Source organism: Haliaeetus leucocephalus, unplaced genomic scaffold (genome assembly GCF_000737465.1).
Source record: "Haliaeetus leucocephalus isolate CR32 unplaced genomic scaffold, Haliaeetus_leucocephalus-4.0 Scaffold848, whole genome shotgun sequence".
Taxonomy (NCBI): Eukaryota; Metazoa; Chordata; class Aves; order Accipitriformes; family Accipitridae; genus Haliaeetus; species Haliaeetus leucocephalus.
Genome location: NW_010973284.1, coordinates 13,829,321 through 13,855,207, shown reverse-complemented (window position 1 = coordinate 13,855,207; position 25,887 = coordinate 13,829,321). Strand labels below are relative to the sequence as shown.

The 25,887-nt window shown below is 37.6% G+C and overlaps 2 protein-coding genes across 2 annotated transcripts; one reads left to right on the top strand and one right to left on the bottom strand.

The window, feature by feature from the left end:
* Nucleotides 1-236: 236 nt before the first annotated feature.
* On the top strand, nt 237-5,881 carry CTBS (chitobiase, di-N-acetyl-; the record flags this gene model as incomplete). Its single annotated transcript, XM_010582740.1, has 6 exons — nt 237-381; nt 1,375-1,583; nt 2,223-2,394; nt 2,943-3,040; nt 3,723-3,884; nt 4,882-5,881. Coding segments are annotated over 6 exons (972 nt in total), but the record flags the coding sequence as incomplete, so codon positions are not given.
* SPATA1 (spermatogenesis associated 1) lies at nt 1,378-24,432 on the bottom strand. Its single transcript, XM_010582739.1, has 14 exons — nt 24,397-24,432; nt 23,386-23,492; nt 19,892-20,009; nt 17,721-17,774; nt 17,314-17,644; nt 16,954-17,199; nt 15,120-15,246; nt 14,911-14,971; nt 13,827-13,944; nt 12,871-12,996; nt 10,852-11,021; nt 8,794-8,892; nt 7,809-7,952; nt 1,378-1,442 (listed from the first exon to the last, which is right to left on the bottom strand). Exons 1-13 carry the CDS (start codon nt 24,430-24,432, stop codon nt 7,848-7,850), a joined length of 1,698 nt encoding a protein of 565 aa, XP_010581041.1. The 3' UTR covers nt 1,378-1,442; nt 7,809-7,847.
* Between the last annotated feature and the right edge of the window lie 1,455 nt (nt 24,433-25,887).

Here is a 25,887-nt window from a genome sequence, read left to right as displayed (position 1 = left end):
TGCAGGGTCAAGTGTTGCAGGCAGCTGCTGTAAACCCCGGCCCGGCCCGGCGCTGCGCTGCGGGGCCGGCGCTCCCAGCCCCGGGAAGCTGTCCCTGCAAGCCGGCAGAGTGCAGAGAAGCAACCGTGCCAGCTGGTTTCCAGAACCGCAAGTCCTGTACCTTCTGAGGAGGCGGGCGGAAAACAGTCGGCCTGCTGAGGAGTGGCTGGAGCTCATGAGGGGGCTTTTTACCCCTTTTCCAGGTGTTCGTGTTCGATGTGGGAAAGGAAACCTGGAAATCCTACGACTGGTCAAAAATCACAACCGTGGCAGCTTTCGGGAAGTACGATCCTGAGCTCATGTGCTATGCTCACTCTAAAGGCTCCAGGATAGTACTGAAAGGTTGGTTGCATTGCAAAAATGTGGATATTTATGTGATACGTGAATAAGAACATAATGTACATAGGGCTATAATACCTTGACATTTCACATTCGCTTGCATGCAGAGTATTAAAAATCAGTAAGAAGATTAATTGATAAAGCAATAATGCACACAGGACTATAATACCTTCACATTTTGCACATGCTGGTACGTAGGGTATTAAAAAGAAAACCAGCGGTGGCTTCTGCCACACTAAAAACAAAACCATTCCAGTGACATCTAAATAAAAGTTCTCTAACAGGGAACATCACAGCTGTGGAGGAACAGGGAGGAGGGGAGGAAAGGAAAAGCCCATAGAAGATATTTGTTTGGGTCTGTATTCTGGATGTTATGTGCAGTACCCAAAAGACAGGGTAAGGGAAAGGATGTTAAGTACTTTTCAGTATTTTTCACTTAAATCAATCCCTCTGTATTAGGAAGTGCTTGTTTTAAAACATGACTACTCGGGAGTCCTGTGCAGGTACAAATGCTGATTAGAAGGACAAAGTCCATTAGAGCTTACACGATGTAACCAAGTTTTGGCTCTGTTGAGGCAAAAACAGAATCCAAGACCACAATGTGGAAAGCAACAAAGGTTAAACATAAAAGTATGTTTACCTAAACAGCAATACACAGTCCATCTGGCTCTGTGGAAATGCTGAAAGTACATTGATTTCAGGAAAGGTAGTTTACAGTGGCTAAAAGAATATTAAGCAGAAGGAGATTAAAATTATAGAAAAAAATCCCAAAGGAATTTAATTTTAAACACCACTATCTCAAAGAAGCTTGGTAATCTCTTCTGGGGTGGGTTCTCAAAAAGCTGCTTGGGGAAAAAAAGTTAACTGCTTTGTATTTTACCACTATGAGCGTGGGGATTTTTTTATTTTGTGTTATGTTTGTTGGTTTAGTAAAGACAAACCTTTCCCCTTACTGTGCTGCAAATATGTGTTAACTCTTGAAGGCCTCTTGTCTAGGTGATGTACCTCTTAAGGAAATTGTTGATCCTGCTAAAAGAACGGCATGGATATCCCAACAGGTGGACCTTGCAAAAAACCAGCATATGGATGGAATTAACATAGATATAGAGCAAGAAGTTAATGAAACCTCCCCTGAGTATCATGCATTAACAGAGCTTGTTAAAGAAACTACAGATGCTTTTCACAGAGAAATACCAGGATCACAGGTGATAATAATGTACTTTATGCGAACATTAAGTTTAACTTTATGAAATGCAAGGAGTTTTGAGAATTCTATTTAGCATATGAATATGAAAACATTTATGCAGATCTAAAGCATGATATTCTCATGAATGGTTAATTATGAATGTTAGCTATGATATGCTATCATAGATTCACTCTTTTCGACCTGTATGAATTTAAATGGAAGAAGGATTTCACTGAGATTTGTAGATACAATGTTACTGCCTTGTGTGAGCTGGCAGTTATTAGTATGGCTTAATGAATCTTTGAAAGTAGGGCAAATACAGCCTTCTGGTGCAAAAGCTTGACAATGTTTTGGTAAACCCATCACTAAAGTTTTAAGGATTTGCATCATGCTTCCTATTTTTGATCAGCTGTTTTTCATGTTATATTTTAATTTCTTTGGTGTTTTGAATCCACTGGTAGGGGCACTCACTGTTTCTTATCTAATGTTTGTTTTATCAGCTGAGCAGCTTCTCCTATAGTTCGTTAGTATCACCATATGTTAAACATTGTGCAACGTTTGGGAAATACTGTTTTTAAAAGTTACAGCTTTTTTTTAAAGAGAAAACAAGAGTGCCGAAGTGCCGTACACAACACTAACTTGTGCATTTTTCCTTCAGGTAACATTTGATGTGGCTTGGTCTCCAGCATGCATAGATAAAAGGTGCTACAACTACACTGGAATTGCAGACGCCTGTGACTTTTTATTTGTGATGTCCTATGATGAACAGAGCCAGATCTGGACAGACTGTATTGCAAAAGCCAATGCTCCTTACCTGCAGACTTTAGTTGGTGAGGACAAAACGCCTCCCCAGGAGTCAGAACATTGTTCACATGAGTAGATAGAAAAGATTGCCTTTTCTTAGACTATTTTTTGGTTGTATTAAGGCTTTTGAATGTGCTCAAATATGTGGTGTTCTAATGTGAAAACAGTATCTCAGATCCTTATGATGCTACAGATGGACCTTCAGCAGCTGTGTGTTGTTACTTAGTAATTGTCTAGCCCTCACGATTGCGAAGAACACTTTTAGAATGACAAACAGCAGCCAAAGCAATGGTGTCTGCCTGGGCTTGCAATGAACCTGAAACATTTCTCTCATCCTTGTGAACTGCTGCTATGGGCAGCTGGTTTTAAGTGTGAGCAACTAGAGCAGTTACTAGGATCTGAATAGAGCAAGTCTAGGAGTATGCAGGTGGGAGGTAAAGAAGAGCTTGCACCTTAGCCTCTGTCTGGGGATCATGCGCGTCCTGTATTTGCTCTGGCTCTAGATTAGTTGTAAGAATAAAAAGCATGGGAACATACAATAATGCATCTTAATTTTTATTTCCTTCAAAACTAGGATATGAAGAGTACATTACTATGGGCATTGATCCGAAGAAACTGGTGATGGGCGTCCCTTGGTACGGGTATGACTATGTCTGCCAAAACCTATCTAAGGTAAGATGAAGATTACTCATTTGCAGTTGTACTGTTAAGTTTTTCCTTGGAAAGAGACAGCTAGATTTTGATGATCCTGTTTTTGGATTAGGAAATACTGTGGTCTGATGGATAAGAGCATAAAGCTGGGACTCAAGACAGAGACTTTCGCTTGGCTGATAACTGATGAGCAGCGTGTTACCAGACAAGGCATTTTATCTCTCCCTAGGGAACCTGAACCCTATGATACCCAAGCACCATGTTCGACTAAGGAGCTATAGATGTTATCTGTATGAGAAGAGATGATGTCCAAAGGCACTACAACACTTGTATCTGCCTTCTCAACACAGTCACTAAGCTCACTGCTTAAAGACTAGGTGCAACAGATGATAGCAAACCTGTGACTGTGGAGTCTCAAACAACATTATAATTATGAAAAATGTAGGAGTCAATTAAAAGTGGACAAGATAAGACAACTGTATTAAGTTGAATGATGTCCATCCAATCCTTCATTACTACAGAGCACACAAAATTTAACTGTGTCTTTAATTTGTGTCTACAAATCTTTCTGCCACAGTTACTTGAAGATTTGGGATTTTTGAGACCCCAATGCATTTTGTGACTTTGTTCTTGGCTGTACTGCTGTTTTGGAGTTCAATAAATCCAGGTAACATGAAACTCATGCCTTCTGCTTTTTTTTCAGGATCATGTTTGTTCCCTTTCCAAAGTACCTTTCCGTGGGGCTCCTTGCAGTGATGCTGCAGGGCGTCAGGTCCCCTACGGAGCAATAATGAAGCAGGTGAACAGTTCTCTTTCAGGGGTGCTGTGGGATGAGGTACAGAAATCTCCATTTTATGAATACAAGGTAAGTGTCTATTTATAAGACACCATGTTGTGGAGTAAGCATTCATGAACCATAGTTCTTTGATTATAAAGTTTTCAGAGTTAGATTCTTCCATTAGTGTTTTCTAGTTTTTTTTTTTTAATGTAGTAAAGGATGGCTGGATTTCCATATCTTGAATTTCTAGTCTGAAAGAGAGGTGCAGTGACTGAAGACTACGGAAGTAATAAAGATCTTTATTTCTTTGCAGTTTTCTTGAGAGATTGTATTGTGTCAAAAAGGACATTTTGGCATAAAGAAATCCTATAGCTCCATCCTTCACTGTTACAGTTACTTTTATGAGTGGATGACTGATTTAAACTAAAACAGATTCTGAGGTGCTCTTAAGTTCTTCTAACCCAGTGGCTTGCATGCATGTTCTCTTCTGCATTTGGTTTCTACACAGATGTAGTGAAAGAGTCAATGAATGATTGTCCTTACACGAACAACACAGTGCATGCATTTTGTCTTGTTTCTTTAGACATAATTTTTTCACATGTAGATGATTAAAAGGTGTTGTAAGCAATGACCAGGTCAAAGCAGTATAACTTTGACAAAATTTTACAACCTCCTCTAAAACTGTTTATTGCTGAAAAAAAGCACTTAGTCTCTAACTAAATTCACCTGTTAGGTTAGATAGTGTATCTGAGATTTTAACTGTATTTTTAAAAATTATTAAAATACAAATTAGCTGAGCCTTTTCATCTAACTTCAGTTAAAATGTATCACTGTTTTGTAACTTAAGGTTCTACAAGTAAAAAAATAGCCAAGTATTTGACTTAATTTTTAGTTGTCCTGGGTGAAAAATAATTTGTAAATCAGGAAAATATCATTGTGTAAATCTACATAGCTTGCATATCTCAGTTTTTAATTGTACTTTTCACTGCATTCAACAGAAAGTGTATCAAACTCGATGAACTTCAATGTATCGTGTTTATATGGATAGGTAGATACTGACGCTAGTGTCTAAATGTTTTTCTAGGATTCTCTTGGTCACTTCCACCAAGTATGGTATGATGACCCCCGCAGCATCTCTCTAAAAGCAGCATATGTGAAGAGTCGAGGTTTAAGGGGCATTGGCATGTGGAATGGAAATAGTCTTGACTATTCCAGGGAAGCTGTAGCGGAACAACAAACTGAAGCAATGTGGCAAGCCCTGACACCGTAAGAACCATGTGAACCCTTGATTTAGAATGATGAAAATTGGTATTTTTTTTTTATCATGGCTTATACTATCATAGATTTTGACTTTATATAAATACACTGTGATTACAAAAACTTTGAGAACTAGCCGAATTCATCTTGTTATTTTGTATGCAAAGCTGTATTTTCATTCTTCAAGAATTCCAATGTTGCTTTAGCAGCATTTTTTTCTAAAAGACTGCTCATCTTTTTAATTTTTCACAACTACCATAAGTTGGTTAAAGCTTGAACCCAGCGTGTATCTGGTAACAAGTAGGACCAAGTGGATTTACAGGAGCAATAATGGTCCTCTGCTGGCGGAGCAGAGGCTGCCTGGTGGAGCCAGTATTTATTCTGGGGTCACACGCTGCAGTCGCAGCTTTCTGACTTCCCACCCCAACCTATATTTTAGCTAAGTCACTTTGAATCAGATTAAACACAGAACACTGGAGAGACAGATTGTTGCTTACATGCAACTTGGTGAAACTTGTGTTTGTACTTGGTTACTCTTTTAGAGATTAAAGTGTTTTATAGACTGAAGAAATTATATAACATGAAGTAGTTGCCATTCAGATTTTTATCAGACTTGTTGTTAGAAAGGAATATTCAGTAAACTGCAATTTCACTTTGTTTATATATCATGTAAATTCCTTAGTTTCAAAAGCCAAAAATCTTGGCCCTTATCTTGAAGAGAGAACATTAATAGTGAGAGGACTTGGATGATGTTTTCTTCCATTTTGAACTTCTTTACTTCCTGAAAACTAGAACTCCGAAGCTTATTTAATGAACTGCATATGTATTTTTCCCCACACTTTTAAGATTCATTCAGTAGCCTGTTGTTTGTTTTTATGTAGTGTTGCCTCCGAGATAATATGCAGCTATATTTTCTTTCTAGTTCATATTTTTCATAAAATAATTCGCCTAGAGAAATTACGTAACTTTAAAAAATATCTGTAGTCATGGAAAGATTGACTGGTGGTTATAGGATTGTTATTGTTAAATAAAATGCTGTCTTCACTAAGGTTGGTAAACAGTGTTGTCTGTTTATGCTTTACTTGTTCCACAGCTTACAGCCCACACTGCTTCTCAGAACTGTTTCACAACCAGATTAAAGTGCAAGTGTGCCCTGCTTAAGTGACTCCATTAATTAAACAATTTATTTAATTAGGTATATGTAGTCAGTTGTAGGGTGTTTGGGTTTTTTCTTTTCCCCCTTGCTAAATAGTTACTGGGAAAACACCATAGAATAGCAGCACTACCAATAATGGCTACTGAGTGGAAGACTAGAAAACTTCATATTGAGTGTCTGACTGCTTGATACTACAGATGATAGAAAGCAGGTGAAGGCTACTGCTCTCACATTAAAAAAATAATTACACTAGAACTCTGGTCTGTAGGTTTTAGGAGAAACTGATAAATTTATTTGACATATAGATACTTCAGAATTTATATTACTATTTATATTCATATGCTAAAATACTGAGAGACAGGTATTTGTGAAATTGAGAGGTCTGCTGGAGCAGATGATCTGAGCTACAAAATCTTTACTGAAGGCCAGAGAACTTTACAATAAAGCTCTCCTTCCTGTAGCAGTCAAGAATCATGAGTTGACATTTTTTATTTTTTAATTTGTGTTCAGATTTTCCAGTAGCTAGTTGCCTGCTGTTGTGTCTTAAATAAGACACAATTCTGAAATACAGGAAATTGAGCAAAAGTGGTTGTAGTTTTAATAATTAATGTAATACTTTAGCACTAAAATCTTTGTTAAATCCTACCTTTAAGAAAATAAATTAGATAATGGGTGGTTTGACTCAAGACATTTGGAAGTTAGTCCTTTTGAGAGTTGCATAATTTTCTTACCGTATTACTGATTTCCCATGAGTGTTTCACTTCCAGTAATAAATACAGCCTTGTCAGCTTTTTAGCTGACATTAATTCCTAGCATGTTACTGTTCGGCTTAACGTAATAACATCTGGAACTGCAAAGAAGCAAACAGGAGAGCTAGAAAAAATGACTGTCAAGAAGAGGTTTCTGATTACTCTTTCAGAGAATTGTTATTTAAGCACATGCATGAGCTTGAACTTAAGAGATTATGCAATACTGTAAGTAGGACCAGGATCATCATTACAGCTTGTCCAAGACAAAGCTTGCATCTTCCACTAACTATATAAGAACATTAATGTCCGCATGGCTGTCCTAATAAGAGAGGGAACAAAGCCAGCTAGATTAGATAGGAAATAAGGTGACATTATCTCAGATTTTGTTCATACTGCATAATAATATGGTAATAATACATTGGTAATTTATAGATAGGCATACTTATAGTGACAAAAATATACTTCAGTAAATAGCTAAATAAAGGATTACTGTTGCTGTAGTTCTACAGAAGATGTATTTTAATCATCTTCCAAAAATTAAATGCATGTGCCTGAAAATAAGAACAGGAGGTTATAGATTATAGGCATTGTTAATGAAAGAACATCAGCATACCAACGTGATGTTAACAACTCACTAATGTGCACTTTTAAAATAACTTAGCTTTTGTTTAGACACATTACTAGGTTAAACTGTATGTAGCTGACATCTCATAGTAAGACTTAAAAAGTGATCTGCAGTACCTCAGTACCTAGTATACAAATTCCACAACATTTATATAGTTGATGTCTTTACAAGATAACTTCAAGAACATACAAACAAACGCTGTGAAATTCTGAGCTTCTACATACATCACAGAGCTTCTGAAGACTTTAAGTCATGTCACCCTCTTAAATTCCTGATTTTCTGGACTGAAGAATTAAAGCTGAATGGATCTTCTTCTGTGTCAGTTCCGCTCTCAGTGCTCGTAAATCAGATGCTGCCTGCTTTCTCATCTGCAGAAAACCCAGTAATTTAAGGAATTGCAACTTAAGGAAGTTTCTGGAGTTGACATGCATAGGGGTTTATATAATTAAGATTGAATTTTATACAGGATGGCTGAATACAGGATATATCTTTAATCTTTAAAATTTTACATGTCTAATTAGATAGCCTAGTTCTAGCACTGCTTTCTTCTGTAGTTCATCTTGGTGCTTTTAAGAGACAACCATGGAATTCATTGCTCTTTCCACTCCTTGCTATACAATGGAGGAGGCATAACAAGTACATCCACCCTAGATTACCCAGTAAGCAGGGGCATGGGCAATCTCTGTGATGTACAGGACTCCTGTTTCATGCATTCAAAGCTGAAAAGCTATCCAATGTGAAGGCCTGTACCATCATCTTCCTTCCAAAGGGAGCCATAGGCAGCACTGGTAAGGAATAAAGCAGATGAAGAGGACTGCCATCTGTTTTGAGAGCCACTCTTTTTTTTCTTTTTTTTTTTTTTTTTTAAGCCATGGTCTACTACTGGTGAGTGCCTCACCAAATATGTTCCTTGAATTACCTTTAGAGTGAAATGGAAATTTTATGAAAGAGATTGCGAAGCCTAGATTTTCAAGGTACTATGTAAGCTAAAAGTGCTTGAATGCCGTACATTCAAAATCATCTAATAACCTGGTGTTCTGGAGTAATTTGGCTACGGTGATAAAGTTACAATGACAACTAACACCACAAAACTAACAGCATAAACCAAGAACCGTTTTGCAAATATTTACACCATCTAATGTGTGGGAAGATTAAGGGGGTTTTTATGCATAGTAACATTTTTACTGTTTTAATTAAAAGGCAGAGTACCTTAATTTCTATTACAAGTTTCATTTTTGTATCATCCAGCTTCCTCCTCAGTTGATCGAGTTCATGCTGCACGGTAGTAATCCGGATGATTGTGTAATTCTGTATGGAAAAAAAACCCAACAAAACTTTTAAGTAAGTGCAGCATTATTGCGTCTCTTCATTCACTGGGTGTTACCTCACCACTCAGAAACAACCCTCTAAACTCTTTCCAACTCCCCTGCCTTCTTCCAGTTCTTAATGCATGCTGGGCTGTCTCTGGTTTGTAAGCAGTCTGCTCTCCGAGAGAGGGCAGCTCCCTTCTGCTGCTAGCCCTTCATCGGGGCGTGGAGGTTCTTCCACTCCCTATTGCTTTGGGAAGTTAAGATCCAGCTCAGATCTCCTGAGTAATAGCACATTGTTTTGCAATTATCTTTTATGGCTACTCCCCATTCATAATAAAAGGGCATACTTCAAATCATTTTTTTTTTCTCTCACAGGCTTAGCATCACTCTGTCACAGTACATTTATTGATGAGATTGCTAAACTCCTAGCTATACAGCACATCATTTCAGCAGTAGCTGTGGGTGGGACTGTCTTTGAATTAACCTGTAAAACCAAAATTCACGTTTTCAAAATGTACGTTCTGATACTCAGCTTCTGTATGTCAGCCATGAAGAAGTCATGGCTTGAAGTCAGTAACGCTGAGGGGTGGGAGCATATGTGGTAATCTCTTGATGTTCCAAGCCTTTAAAAATGCTGTTCAAGTGCCAGTTGAGGCAAATGATGCGATAAAGTTGCCCATATAAGGAATCATTAAGTGGTACCTGTAGCCTCTCCTCTCTGAGCTCCAGCTGTAAGCTTCTCCCCACCCAGCAGTGTAGCTGCCTGTGTACAAGGGTCTAGGTCCCAGCTCTGACACCACATACCTGCATAACCCTGGCTGTGACCACGGAGGAAGCATGAAAGGTACACAGTCATGCAGGAAAAAAACAGGCAGGGCTGTCAGACTAGTTGGGGGCTACTGAAGAATCACTATGTCATTGGGTTGAGTCACCAGTGAGGACAAAGCTGGTGGAAGAGGGGAAACCAGTGACAGCAGGATCTGCTCCCCGGAGCCCGACTCTTCCTGCCTGCCTGATGCAGGTAAGCACGTACCTTACGAGGGGTGAAGAGCATACCTGTGCTTAGCCTAATAGCTCATTAAATCCTGGCTATCTTCTGTGTGTGCTAACCAGTAAATAACTGCTGCACACGTGTTAAGTTGTGCATATCCTTCATGTAAGACCTCTTTGTGCCTAACCAGAGAGACCTAAAAAAGCCCCTGATATCCCCCCCAAAGGAGCAATAACACATCTGAACATAGCTCGTAATATAATGTAATATCAACCCTATTAGTATTTTTATATTGAAGATATTTAATTTAAGATAGCTCAAATAATACACATTTGTATACAATATACACTCTTAGATCGTACATACACTTTCCCACCTTTCAGACACAAGAAAGGGACATTTATTTTTCCTAGTCTTCAGATTTGCCAACAGACTTGCTTCCATTAATGCATTTAGAAAATTAGCAGATACAACTATTGGGAAGGGTGTTTCCCTCCTTACTTTAATCTTTTCTTTTTTTAATTCCTCTCTGAACTTCCCATGATTTGACACCAACAACATAACATGAGACTCACAGTTGCACAATAGTTCAGGTGCAACAACTCCAAAAGCCTCTGACACATTTCTCCAAGCTAGAATTCATTACCTCTGTATGTGAAATTTGGGATTATGAGAACAATAAAGAACCGAACAATTCATCAATCATACTGAACAAAAGGGTATTTTGTTACGAGAAGGTATTGTACAAACACAAAGTAGAAAGAATCAAATGCTTAGACTCAAGCACTTCTTTAGTCTTTTTAAGAACAGGCTGAAGGAATTTTATACCTCAGATCATTGAGGGATATTTGGCTGTTAAAGCTAGTTTACACGTCATTGGTTGGTGATGAATTGTTACTTTAATTTATATTTTATAAAAAAACCCAGGCTGTGTAAAAAGAGAGATTAAATAATACAAGTAAATACCTTGGAGTTTGTCATAATGTTTGGTCGTTTTCGGCTATCTCTGGCTTCCAATTGCAAGAGTAATTTCTGGTGATAAAGCTCTAAATCTTGTCGCAGTTTGTTTAAAGTACCCTCCAGTGAAACCGTAGCTTTCTTAGTTTCAAAGTACTTCTTTTTCCATTCCTCACGAACTACACAGGAAAACAGTAATACTGTTTGGTCTTGTTCACCTTATCATAAGATCTGTTGAAGATAGTAATGACCAACTGATCTCACAAGATTTAGTTGGCCAATACATACATTAAAACATGACAGTAGGTGTCTTTAAAAAAAAGCAATTAGTGAAAAATCATCATTAAAATGACATTCACTATAAATGCAACTGAGTTTTCACACAATCACCTGCAACAAAAGGGTCTATCTGTCCACCGAGATGTAACATAAGGTCCAAACCCAAAATTTCATTCAGCCTGGCTGTTCTGCAGGTTTCAGCTGCACAGTGAGTGCTCCAGACCTGCGAAGATTGGTATGCCCACCACAGTCTGAAGTCCACAGCTTTAGTCTAGCAGAATATTTAGCACCATATATTTATGCAAAATTTGAGCTCTGCAGGGCCAGAGATTTTGAACAACTTAGTTTTATACAGAAGTCCCAAGATTATGGGAAAGAGTTATTTACCTTTACTTAACTATGATTCTTCCTATGTTGTTAATGTGCTATCAACAGCTGGCACATAAATCCCCCGGTATCTGGTGTGGCAGTCTTACAGCCACATACGTCCACTGGTCTGCAAAGTGTCTTAAATGATTCATTCTTTCAAAGGCATATTTTAGGAAATCAGGACAGCTGCTTTGCAGAAACTTACCAAAAAGAACCCAGCTGTTGGAGGACTACACAGTATGAAACTGAGATTGACTGTCAGCATGGCAATCTTAGGAGGATATTAAATATAGACTGGCTCACTGTTCCTACAGAATATGCTCTTCCCTTCATACCTTGTGAAGAAATGTGTTTGCAAATGCACTTACTTATGAAACTCTACAGGTCTGATTAAAAATAATTCAGAGGTAGAGACGCTTCTTAAAGAACCTGCAGAAGCTGTTTGAATCCTTGTGAAGTAACCTTTATTTTACCTGACTGGATAATATAATTTAAGACAATGCAGGACCCATTTAGAGCTTATCTCAGCAGGGTAAATTAGCTTGCCTTGCAGCTCCATGCTACTATAGATTCACTGCTTCAAGTACCCAAGTTTGTTTTTTTAAAATACAACTTCACCATGCTGCAGAGTGCAGTGTAGCCATGCCTTTAGAGAATAACTGGAAGAATCGGCTTGTCTCCTCCTTTCAACAAAGCTACAAATAATCGTTGAGACTCCTAGTGATTTAGCTGTATTTAAGTACAAAGAGAATGCTCTCAAAACATCAAAGTGATTAAACCTCATCTCTGCATAACTGGAATGTGACTTAGGGAGGATAATTTAACTATAAACTTGAAGATAATTTTACAAAGAAAATTTGGGTGGGATTTCAATGAGATTTTACCCTGTTAAAAACCAAGGTTTGTCAAGCTTGTCACGACAGGCTTGTAACTTCCATGCCATAAGCTGAACACCATTAGATAGGAGGAACAAAAAGTATTATGCTGGCAATTTAACTAGAACCCCTATCAACACAGTAAAAACCTCTGTAAGCACCAGCTAAAGGCAGATTTAGAATATGTCAGCTGCCCTGGGCCTCAAACAGCAAAGTGGCCTGCAAGTAGCTTTCTGGGCACTGTACATACGTGGCACACAACTTGAATGGTTTATAAAAAGCCAGGATATTTTTAGATTTATAAGACTGCCATAAAAAAGTGGAAGAAACATTGCAAACTTGAATCTTTCCACCATGCTGTTATACAAATGAGCCTTCTCAGAGTTACTGGTTAGCAAACTCTCTCTCTGTAATTAAGCTCACTGACAAGGAGACAAACATTTTCACATTAGTTTCAGTGTCATTTCTCAATCGTTTGAAATTCCAGAATAAATTAAAAGTGTACCGTGGTATCTCCTCAGCTTATTTTGTTCTAGTAGCCCTTTAGCTTTTTTGATCAGTTCTTCCCTAGTTTTTTCCATGTGCCTTCTGTCTTTCTTCATTTGTTGCAATTGTTCCACCATCTTGTTTTCTAAAGATATAATTATATTTAGCAAGCATCTGGATACTGTAAGTAGGAAGGATAAATCAAGATTTTTGTAATGCACTAATCATAAATCATGCCAAGAGCTCTGTCAGAACAGGCAGTAGAAATTATTTTATTTTAATAAACTATCTCTAACTTTTTAAAATGACTGGTGCATTAGAAAAAAGTGAGAAATCCAGCATGCATCCAGGGATTCATACACCCACACAAATAAGTAAACACCCTTTTATATGCCTAGACAATGTATCACTAAAACTATATATTTAGGATACATATACAGTGCATGCACTGAAAACCCTTGCCACACAAAACCAAAAAAGCCTCCAAAAGACTATTTCCTCCTAAAAATACTTTGCAATATAAACTGTAGCGAAATCTTGACTAAAACTCCAGCTCGTCATAGGCAGGATAGTATCTCAGACTTTCACTAGTCTGCAGCAGTATGTCAATCACTTATCTTTTCACTATCCCCCCCCTCCACCACAGCGAAGATTCCTCAGCAATACTACTAGTGGTTTTCTTTGCTACATTCTCACTTGAGCCAGCAGTATTTCATCCCATCTCCCTCCTTTTCTCCTTCTGTTCCCAAGTCCACAAGCTGGGTTTTCTAGCACTGGGAACCTGCCATGCTCTATGAACACCCCATGCAATTATAAATGCCTGGAATTTTCCAACCACAAATTAAAATTTGTAACAATACTGTGAACGAATGTACATACAAATTCTTTCAGAAAGTAGGTATTTCTGTCTTCATTAACTATTCAGTCTTGATTAAATGTTCACTTCCCTGCAATTTCTTGGAATCATATACTCACTTGCTGCCTGACCTGCAGGAAGTTGAGCTGGATTTACAGGAAGTGCCAGAAAAGGTGGACTAGGAGGCGAAATATATTCTTTCAGACAAGTAAGATGATTTTGCTTGTTTTCATCTGCCTATAGAGTCAAAAGACACAGCTGTAAGTACATAACTCATAATCCTGAATAGTTACATTAGACCTATGCCCTGAAAGTGGCCTGAGTGAATGGGAGGGCTGAATTTGAATTCTGCATATAAGCTTTATTATTCTGTTATCAATACAAATGATTATTAAATTACAAACAGCTGGACCTCTGCAAATAAAATCAGAACACTGAACACTTGCATCACAGAGAACATGCAGACAAAAATGTAGATTATTGCTAATTGTTCTTGTCCATTTTCATAACCCCACAAGCTACTGACACTCCCATGCAAGACCAGGAATAATGGGCCTTAAAACAGCCATCTGGCTCATGGCTTACAAAGTCTGGACTGCCAATTTCTAAACTAAAATTTATAATAGCAGATTTTCAATTTCATTATCATTTTCGTAAGACTCCACTACAATCACTTCTGCACAAGAGCTCACAGGCAACAGTTAATAGTGATGGCTGTTATGCTGTATGATTGCTCTTATTCTGATACTATGACTATATCATACCTATGTTTTAAAGGATTTTATAGTTTTTATCAGAAGTTTTGCTTGGCTTGAGAGAAGACAAATTTATCCTATAGGAACTATGAAATTATAAAAATGTCACCAATAAAAACAATAAAATGTTACTATCAAGAAACAGTAAAAAAAATTCAGCTAACATTACTAAGACTGAGATAGTTATTGTATATGTAGTTCCTGTTAAATTATAACCAGAGGTATAACTTCTGATGATTTCATTGTTTAGGAATATAGTTGATTCTTCATTAGCAAATCTGCTAAGTAGCAGTGCATGAATTAACTTTTTTCAATTACTCTCAAATCTACATTTGAGTATTTCATATTTCTAATGAGTTACCTGTCTTATAAAATTAGACTATTTCTAGGTGGAGGACTATATTTATTGCTCAAGATTACTAAGAATATGTTACCTTGAAAAACACACCTGATTATCCAGTTTTTCACCAGGATCAGCTATAGACTTGCTAGTTCTGTATTGCTGCAAGCTAAAGATAAAACCAAAGAAGCAAGTGAAAATTCATGTAATGAAATGTTTTTTTTCCCCATTTTCTTTCATTTATTTAGTCTGTAAAATAAGTTTCTAGCTATAAATTAATATTATCCATTATTTTAGCCGAATCATTATTCACTAACCTTTGTTTTTTGCATACGTATTCTGTGGTTTGGTCTTCCATTATTTTAAGAATTCCAGCATCCTGTGTTCTGTCTCTTCTTAGTTTGGTATCTTTTTGGTCATCATTATTATCCATGTTTGTTAGTTCTGTGACAGGATAGTGATGATCAAAATACATAGATTACACTCACAAAATTCAAGCTGTTTTGACTGTCAATGCCTGGACTTTCCAACCTGTGTTAGAAATTCAGTGAATCCATCCAATAAATAATGTTATCTCTGGGGTTTGGAAGTGTGTGAATAATAGAGTAAATAAATAAATAAGTAAGTATTTTTGTTCTGAGAATTTGTATCTAACTAATTTTGCTATCTAGTACAAGGAACATTACCACAGGAAATTAAGGAAACCACTTAATTATTTCACCTTCCCTAGACTCATACAGTATCTAACACCTTCTGCCTTTCAGAGACTGAAGCTGGAGCTGGCAAAGAAAGGGAGAGCAAAATGTTCTGCATTTAGATGTTAGTGAATAAATGTTATCTGCTTTAAAATATATACAATAAATATTTCAAAAGAAAACTGCTGACAGACTTTACCTTTACTACTACAAAATCCTACATCCTTCATCAGTGAACATAAAGTTATGGAAAACTTTTCAGTTACATATTTACATATATATTTATATATTAAATGGTCTCATACTTAAAATCAGTTATGATGATGATGGAGGGTTAAAGCTATTTTTGACAGATTATGATTGGAAACTGAAATTACTGAAAAGTCATCCATGAAACCCTTTTCTAATACGCTCTCCAGACATGTCTCAAAGAATACAATATCCAAATTTTTGTTTTCTTACTCAAAGTGCTGGATATCCAGAAAATCATTCTAACTGAAATCTATCCTCATACCTATGAAAACTTGAATATTGCTCCATTTAATAATTACTCATTAAAAATTTGCAATAGAATAAAGGTCACTTTTTTTACACTAATTGTAAAATTCTACTCAAATATCAAGACTTGTCTTTCAAAATTATTTCCTCAAAACCAATTTATGTTATAATTTTGTCCTAATCCAGCAGTAGTCATTCAACTTCAATTTAAATGTGTCAGTCACTTCTTCCTTGTTAATCACTAAAAATTTAGGAATATTAAGAACATTATATAACCATTCAGGGACTTAATGGCCCTCACTATCCATAAGACACCCCATTTTAAAGGAAGTAGTAGTTAACAGATCTCTTCCAAACAACATTCTCTATTTCAGCACAGAACTGTTATCTAGTTAGTATGTGCTTTAAACCCCTCCATACTTTTGTACTATTTTCACTGCAGTCTGCTCAAAGAGTTCTCTCGCCTCTCAGTTTTAGGAATACCACTGTTCAACAGTATATAAATAAACATTATATGGGCGGGAGGAGGGGAAACACTTCCTCTTCAGTACTAATGTAGCCATGGATAAGATGACAGTGAAAGCTGAAGTGAATAAATGCTTGCCCTGATATATTGATAACAAGATTTTTTTCATTTAAAATTGCTGTTGAATTATGGGATCGTTATCCTCCAGTCTTCACTGTAGCTGCTTAGTAATTTTTTTCATATAAATAAGATTAGACCAATGCATCAACTATAGCAGTGTTTCCCTCTGTCAGTACACAGTGATAAAGAAGGACTCATCCAAAGTAAAATTACAGCTCTTTGAAAGATATCATCATTAAAAAAATTAGAATACTGTTCTGATAACAATATTCCAACTCATGCTTTAACTATAGATTTCTTAAAACTTAGTTTCACTCTGTCAACTTTCTAAAATGCATGCTTTAGCAAAAAGATGACAATGAACAGTTGTACCCTTTCGGTATTTAATGTGATTTTGGGGTCTTTGGTTATTCTGGCCTTGTTCATCACCGTGGTTTACATGAAGGGTAAGAGCAGTTCCTTTGGCTTTGTCATTCCACTTAGGAGTGTTAGGCTCCTGATCTTGGCTGAGATGATTTTGCTGAGAGGTCTGTAATATCGTATCACTCTTTCCAGACTCCCAATCTGCAGGATTTGAATGACTTGGTGTGAAGAGAGATCCACTGGATCCATTTTGATCTGCATAATAATTCATATTAGAAAACAGAAATATTATTATATTGTAAATGTTAACCACAATACTTATTCCTCTCCTCCTTCACCATCCTCCTTCACTACATTGGTTAAACTTACCTTTTCCTCTAAACTGCATCTGTTTTTCTTGAATCCTGTTGTTACGGTCTTGCTTATGTTTTGTGTGTAAAACTGGAACATGTTCTTTCTCAACCCATTCCACAGGACTGTGCATCTCCTGATTTTCTAGCTGATGACTGCTTTGTATGCTTTCTAAAAATTGTTTGCTTTTTTCAGGTTTTTGTTGGGGAAGATTGGATAATCTTGATCCATGACCAAACCTATTAGCTTCTTCATTAAAGGGATGTCTCTGTTGAGTAGATGATGATAATGGATAAACATCTTCAAAGTATTCCACTCCAGGTAATAAATATAACTCAGGATAAAGTGCCTAAAATATGTAGTATATTAATCAGACAGGACAAAAGAGGAAATGTACAATGTAAAAAGCCATTCAATATACTTACATAAGGAGGAGCAAATGACTTCAGTTCCAGTTCTGTTTCTTGCTTTGCTTTCACCTTGGAAGATACAGAATGGAAGCCTAATCAATAAAATACTTTATCAATAATGTTGCATATCACTTAATTTCTGTGTTCTATCATCTTCTTTACATACTACATTTTTTCATAACCAGCACTATCTTCTATAATGGCCTTATGGGGAAGAAGGAACATAATTCTATTTTCCGACACGGTACTGAAACTTTATTTTGTCTATTTTTCAAAATCTCAATCAGACCCACAAAAGTACATGGATGTACTGAATAATTTTTTTTATCCTTTGCACTTTCTCTTACAGTTCAAAGGACCTGATCCAACAGTCACAGCAGAAGAAAGTTTGACTTTTTTACCAAAAGTTGCTTCAAGCTGAATCTGAATAGAAATGCTGGGTCTCACCTAATTTTCTCTATTTACCTGATACAGTACTGCAAAATATTTAATGTACATAGAAAAAAAAAATCTATTACGTCCCTATGTCTTCTTGTATTTATTGTCTTGATATTCTTTGTGTGATATACACTTTCAGATTTCAACAGTCACCCTAAAAAAAAAGTCTAAAATAATCACCATATATTTGAAAGATGTGCTCCAACAGGAAAAAAAAAAAAAGAAATCTGGGCTTACATTTAAACAATGAGATTGAGCTAAACATGGGGCCAAATTCTATTCTCAGTAACGGCCAGGCAATGCCATTGATTCACTGTTAGAGACACAGGCTGTATGCAAGAAAGGGAAGAGCAAATGAACATGATTTTGGTTTACATTTATTTTTCATTTAAAGACCCTTACTTGCAAGTAGGGTACAGCTCTTAGTAACGCTTACATTGTTACTGTTGTGAAACAGAAGACTGGGCGGAAAAAACCCCACAAAAACACTCAACAAATATTTGATCATGGAGATGTAATTCAATGAGGTTACCATGACCCTAAACAACAAATAAATCAGTTACCTTGTTTATTGCTTTACACTTTGTTATAAACATCAAGCAACAGTAAATACCCCAAATTAAAATTATATCTTTAATTTGCCACTAAAAATCTTCACTTGTATCTAACAAGATCTTTAATTCTCTATTAAAGTAAAATATTTTATTAGTTTCCTGACATTCTAAAGGAAGCTGGAAAATGTCTCCATTTATCTCAGAACTATCAGTTGGGAAGAAAATATACCATCGTACTTTTTATCAACCAGTTAAAAAGACCTGAATTCTTTGAAGACATATGCACATTTTCAGATTTAGATTGTGTCACAGTCTAAGTTTCTCTTTGTGTTTTTCCACCTAGTTTTTGCATATTACTTAGTATTTATTCTAGTCTTCTGTGTGAGTAATTTTTGTAATAACTCAACTACAAATGAAATAAAGAATGGCACCAAATTTCCAGCTTGTAATTAATTTCCAAATCTGTGAGAAACAGGTGAAATGAGAGATGAAAAAAGTATTCTATACTTATGTACCTGACTTAAGTCTTTGTGTATTACAAGAACAAACTTTCAGTTGGACTGATTTTCAAGTTTATTTAACCTTTAGCTACAGTTTGTAAGATATAAATATAGAGAGAATCGATGTGAGGAACAGTTATGATTCAGAGATGTAGGTTTTTGATTACATACATCTCAGGCTGTGTTACTGGACAGTGGAACACAAATGTACATCCAGAGAAGTTTTCATTCAGAGACTGATCTTTTAAAGGCTTTTGGGCAGGTCACAGCTGGAGCCATTACAGGAACTCTGACTTGCCCAGCTTCCATTGCAAATTCTTCAACTGTCATATTCCCAACCATGTACTGGTAATAACGACCTTAGGGGGGCTTTTTGGTTTTTTTTAAATGCAACCAGATTTGTCATATTTAATCCATTTACTTATCAAAACTAGGATCTTTTCACTGGGTGGCAACTAATTACATCTGATGCTTTAAAGGATGTTTCTAATATACCTGTCCAGCTGTGCCTTTGTATTTGGGGAAGTAGGTGTTCTCTGACAAGAGCTTATGCTCCAGCATGTTTAAAAACAAATGCTAACAGAGTTCCTGAAGTTATCTCTGTTTTCTTGTGATATTATCTAATCTGCAGGAACAAAATCTGTGGTTTACATTATAAAGCAGAAGAGCACTAAAGAAAAAAATATTAACTTACCACTGCTAGTTTTTTCCCAATGCATTTTAAAAATTTGAATTTATCTGCAACTCCAACTCCACCCAGGTACTCCCCAAGCTTCTCCCGTAGCACTCTTAATGTGATGTGAGGAGACACCCTAGAATGTTGTTATTCATTAATACATCTGTAAGATCAAATAATGATGGCTAGTTAGTAAGAGGGGGAAGATAATGCTATATACATGCTGGCTTGCATGGACAGAATGACCAAAAATGGGAACTATGTCCTAGAACTAATCTAATTACATATAGGCCAGCGAGTCTTGGTATGGTAGAGTCAGAACATTGTATCATGTTATAGTAGACTGTATTACAAGGGCTGTCATAACATTAACTAGCAATATTCATATTTTAGCAACCCCATACAAAGGGAGAATATGGAAATAGCTGAAATTTGAAAATGACTCCTTCAGAATGCTCTTGCTCATCTGCAGATGAATAACAAAACCAATGGAAACTACAGTCATGCATTTCCATACAGGTGACAAAATGTTGTGGGGCCGGTCCAGGACTGTTGAACATACCCCTTCAAGCACTTAGGGCTAGAGGACACTTCATCGCTGTCCACTTTAAGTAGCAGGCACATTCCTTTGATTTTGTCTTCTCCAATGCAAATTGGAGTGGGTGTTTGCATGTGTATATGCAAATGTATTTTAAATCAAAACCAAACACTGCAGTGTGAACATTGCCACAATAGTTTGAGGATGAGAGAGCTGACACAAATATGAATTGCATCATTTAATGTACTACTGGAAACCATGCAAATATTAAAGTAATGAGCTCAGTATAAAAATCACTATAGAATAAAAAGCATCTCCGCAGAATAAAACCAAATATGCAAGAGGCACACGAAAGCTCTGCAGGACAATATAAGCAATTCTAATTGCTCCTATGCTGTCACATAAAATAAATCAGGGAACAAATTCAGGCCTGAGACTGTTAATCACCCATGCTGATTACATGTTAGTATACTACCTAGCATGATTTTGGCCTAGGCAGCTATCAAACAGCCTTATATACCTTCATTTCACATCCTAGGTATGTAAAAACACCCTCAGTTTCATCTCATAAACACAGTACTTCAGTGGGCTACAATGCTTCCCTTGCAATATTTCAAACACCCTGGACTTAGAGGACCCTTCTCAAGTTCATAGATCTGCCTTGGAGCACAGGCATACAGCAGAGGAGACCAAAGTCTGCAGAGTGGACACATCTAGGCCACACTGCTTGGTCCCTGTACATTTAGCTCCTCTTTATTTCTTGCCCATTTTTTTGCCCACACTTGCTGCAGATATTAGCCCTAATATAATTTATTTCAAATGTATAAAGAAATATGTGAAAGATGGATACATAATTCAATACACATTCTTCCAAGGTCTTAAGTGAGAAGAGATTGTCTATAATTCAAATATCTCTCATTCACCATCATTTCTTCAAGCTGATGTCTCAGAGAAGATACGCCCCTTGAATGCTCTTCTGAAACCCAATAAATGCAAGCTCTTTCAGAAGCAATTCTAACACTGCACATCTTTCACTGATAATGCCTGTCCAAACCAGCAAGGAAATCTAAATCCAAGGCATTTATGAACAGCAGGGAAAACATCTAAGTAACTATGATGCATCATGGGAGAAAATCATCTAACTATACAAAACCTGAGATATAGGGCAGAAATTTATCTAAAAATTATTTGCCAGTGCAGCTTCTAGGAACATAAAATAATATATTTCTTACTTGCTGCCACTGGCTAGCAAAAGACTAGTGACATCCAAGTCATTTGCTTCAGGGTGTTCCTTTAAAAGTAATGCAAATTAGAGTTCATTGCAGCCATCTCATCTAGAAATAACAAAAGTATGGCTTCTGTGGTGAGGAATGAGGAATAAATAAAAGATCACAGAGGCTCAGAAATCAAGTTCATGGGAACTCAGGGCCATAGACAATTACACACTTAATATTTTCCTCTAATTTTGTGATTAATGGAAGTGGCCTGTACTTAGACCCAGGAATCCTTTGTTAAGCTGACTCAGACAGTACTAGGATTGTCAAGCTGACTGGACAGTGCTCTCAGTGCTCTCAACAGCGTCCAAACAGCATTAGTACCAGCAAGGCTGCTGCTACCTCTCCAGAATTATAATAAGAGAAGGGGTTTTTTTGTTTTTATAGACAGTGATACACTGGCTGGGTGCTAGTTATTGCTAATGTACTGCAGCATTGCATAATACCCATAGAATAATTAATTAGCAATTATTTAAGACTCATTAGCAAGCAACAAATACGTAGACAGATATAAACCCACTGAAATCAATGAGAATCCTAATTTAAGTCAATGCCTCAGAATTGAGCCTTAGTGAAATAAATTTACACTAGAGAAGAGAGGCAGTGACAGGTGTCCAATCACATGAAATGATTTGAAGTTACCACTCCAGCAGTGCATTTTACACCTCTGCTGGAGACTAGAACAGCAAACAAAATGGACTCATGCACTTATTTCCTCTGGTTTTGAGCAGCCTTTCAACAAAAGAAGCTGTGAGAATGAATACATTCTGCCCTACATGCTCCTGACTGCTGTCAATCTTTTCAGCTACACTGTATATTGTCTTAAGTGGACAATACAAGCCTGAATTTAAATTGGTTAAAACCCATATTCCCTGTAATTTAAGCTAAATTGACAGGTTTTGCACAGGAGCAGACAAGGTGCATGTAAAAGCTCCATTTGAATACACATTTACATTATTTGATTTTTCTACAACTTCTTACCGCACTAGATACATAGAGATTTTGTGAGTAAAGTTTTTAGGAGTATAAAAGAAACTGTCAAAGATTAAATGCAAGATTAATACTGCAACTGTCTGTACCAGGTTTGGGCCTAGGACTGGGAACCGGGGTATTCTTTCACCAAGTCCTGTGAACAGCTACCTGAGAGCACACATAGCACATCATGTTGTGTGCAACCTTTCAGAATTACTACTGAAGAAGAAAGAAGAAATGCTGGTGGCTGCATGGGCTGTAATGCTTCCCCTTGAGTAATATGGCTTAAACTCTTTCTTTGGACTGAGAGCGCTCAGATGGTCATATGCCTGTTCCTGGGAATTGACAGGCTGTACCGTCTTCATCAAGCCAATCTGTCTTGAAACTGGCCTGTTGCCGAAAAGAATTCAAGATTTTGATAATCAGGCTCAAGGAGACAGAAAGAATGCAAGACTGATTTTACAACATAAATTATTCTGCAGAAATACTAGCACTGCTCTGGAAGGGCGTTTCAATGGTCTACACCAAGGGCTGCAATGGAGCTAAGCCTGATACAGTCCAAATTAACGTAACGCTAGTCATGGGCACCACTTACCCTCCAGAAATTATGAGAGAATAAGTCTCTTCTGACACATGTAATTTTGCTCTATAGAGCAACAGCTGGACTAAATGACTGAAGGACAATGTGAAGGACCCACCATGTACAAGAAACCTAACACTATACTCACCTTATAAATCCAGCGGAGATGAATTTGCTAGTAAGAGCTACAGGAACTGTATTCAGCTTGAAGTTCCACACTTCTTCTGGGACATAAAAAACATGGAGCTCCACCAACTATATAAAGAACAGATGATTGTAACTGTAGATATACTATAACCCTCTTCCCATATGTTTTGTTTTGCTTAGGTACACTTTCGATTTCTGGAGGTGGGAATGGTTTCTTTGATGTTAGCACAGGGACTAGAAGAATGAGGCTCTATCTGATAGCGATGACTAGATAGTGAGAACAGCAATGAGTAAAGCAATTTGTGATTGAATGCCAGCTGACAGCATCAAAATAAGTCACATTAGAACAAGCTCAACAATGGAAATGAGAGAAAAGAGAGCCTGTGCTACTGCTGTATGTCACTGTGACAGCAATGGACGGAGCTTACCAAAACTAGCTGATACTCTGGAGCGTGTCATGGTTACAAGAACACTTCAGCTGAAATCCTACCTTTGTTCATCTCATAAAAAATGCAAAGCCCTGAAAGCTTGATCCAAACAGCACCACAACTTGACCTTGCCAGCAAGAAAAAAAATTCAAAATATTTCTGACAGTTGTTAATAATATTACCTACTTTGGAAGCACAGAAATGCTCCTGGTAATGTCTGCAAAAAGAATAACTAAGCCTGCTCTGAGCACGGTTCACTTAGATTGCGTTCAAACCTGTGGTAGTTGGTCTGTTAATGTCTAGGTCTTGATATTTTTAGTGAAAATCAGATGGTATTGACAAGGACAATACACTTCCCTATAACTAAAAACCATGCAAATAAGCTATATTAAATATTTCTGCAATTGTTGAGTTACCAAATATAAAGTAGAAAAGAATGCTTTCTATATATATGATGTTAAAAGCACATTTTTTTCCTCTCAGGTCTCCTAGAAATGGTGCAGTGTCACAAAATATTAAAATATTTTTAATTTTTATTTCTGAAATCTAAAAAAATCTTTATGGAAACATACAAAAACTCTCACCTGTGATGTTCGAGGTCTCATTTGACTGAACGACATACTGGTCCCTATACTTGATCACAATGAATGCCAGGTGGGCTTTCTAATTTTCTTTTTGATCAAAACATTATTTAGGAATGAGTTTCATGATAATCTGTTACGAGAGAAGTTACTCCATCAGTATCCTATATTTTCATTTAGTGTTCTTCTTTCCATTTATGAAAATGGAGAATTTGTTCCTGTGCTGAGGCAGAAAGCTTCCAGCTAACTGCAGACAGACAGGCTCAGCCACACCTTCTACACAAGTATCACCTAAGTAACTGGGGGAATTGCTAAATCACAGCCCTGCAGCTCTGAGAGATCTGCCCTGGAGTATTTCCTCTTAACATTTTCTCACCTTTCATAAAAATACTTCGGCTGTATATAATTTTCTGCACAACTGTACTGTTTTCCTAAAGACACAGACCTAAATCCCCACAAAACGGGATTCTTGCATGGTCTGGGTTCATCTCTGATAAAGGGACAATTACTGTGAACTGCAGCCAAGCCACATGCACAGCACATTGCGCTGGCCAAACGCAGTATTCCAAGGAAACCCGAGTGCGCCGGGCAACCATGTCAGAAAAACCCTTTCATAAACTATAGACCATGGTTCTGCCCTAACCTCATTATGACTTTCCTCAGGAAGTGCTCTCACTTTGAAGGCTCTTGCAGCACCTCAGAGGTTACAAACCTCCTCCTGATTTTCAGCCTGCTGAATGCCCCCGCTGTTCTCCTGACCATCTTAGCAGCTCTCCTTCGTACCCCTGCTATTTCTAATTCACCTTTTCTTGAGCACAAGTGACCAGCTCTTCCAGTTGACCTTCCAGGTCTCGCCCTGGCTCCAAGCAGTGGAATTAAGATTTCCTTGTATCGGTGGGAAGCACCTACTTAAAGGAGCCTGTGTGTTTACTCGCCTCTTCACAATTACACCGCAACGAGCCCTGACGAATGACCCGACTTAACATCCCGTCACTTCTCCAGCTATTCCCAACCAAAGACACAGCAGGTTACGGCACAAGTTCTTCCCGTTAGCCCCTGTATACGTGTGAGATGTTGCACTGTGCATCACAACATGTCACCCCGCGCCATTACTCCAGGCTTCACCGCCATTCCTGGGCGCTTTCTGTGGCAAACACCCATCTCCTCCAGACTGTAGTCAAGACCCAAACACGCTGGCAAGAGCGCAGTTAGTAACTTCATTCGTTAGCTCTCAGAGTAAGCTCCAGACTAGTAACTCGCTGGATAGCACCTCCAAGATTTGCCACCTTGGTCGTAATACCGTCTTCTCTTCTAACCCGCTTTATAGATAAACGGGGGGGTAGGGGCCACATCTTATGTCCGTGTTGCCAGGCGGCTCCCCCCGCCCCGGGCATACAGAGCTCGCAGGGGAGCAGCCGCGAACCACAAGCACTCGTGAGACACCCGGGCACCGGCCTGCCGCCGGGCCTCGGGGCCGCCGCCGGGCCTCGGGGC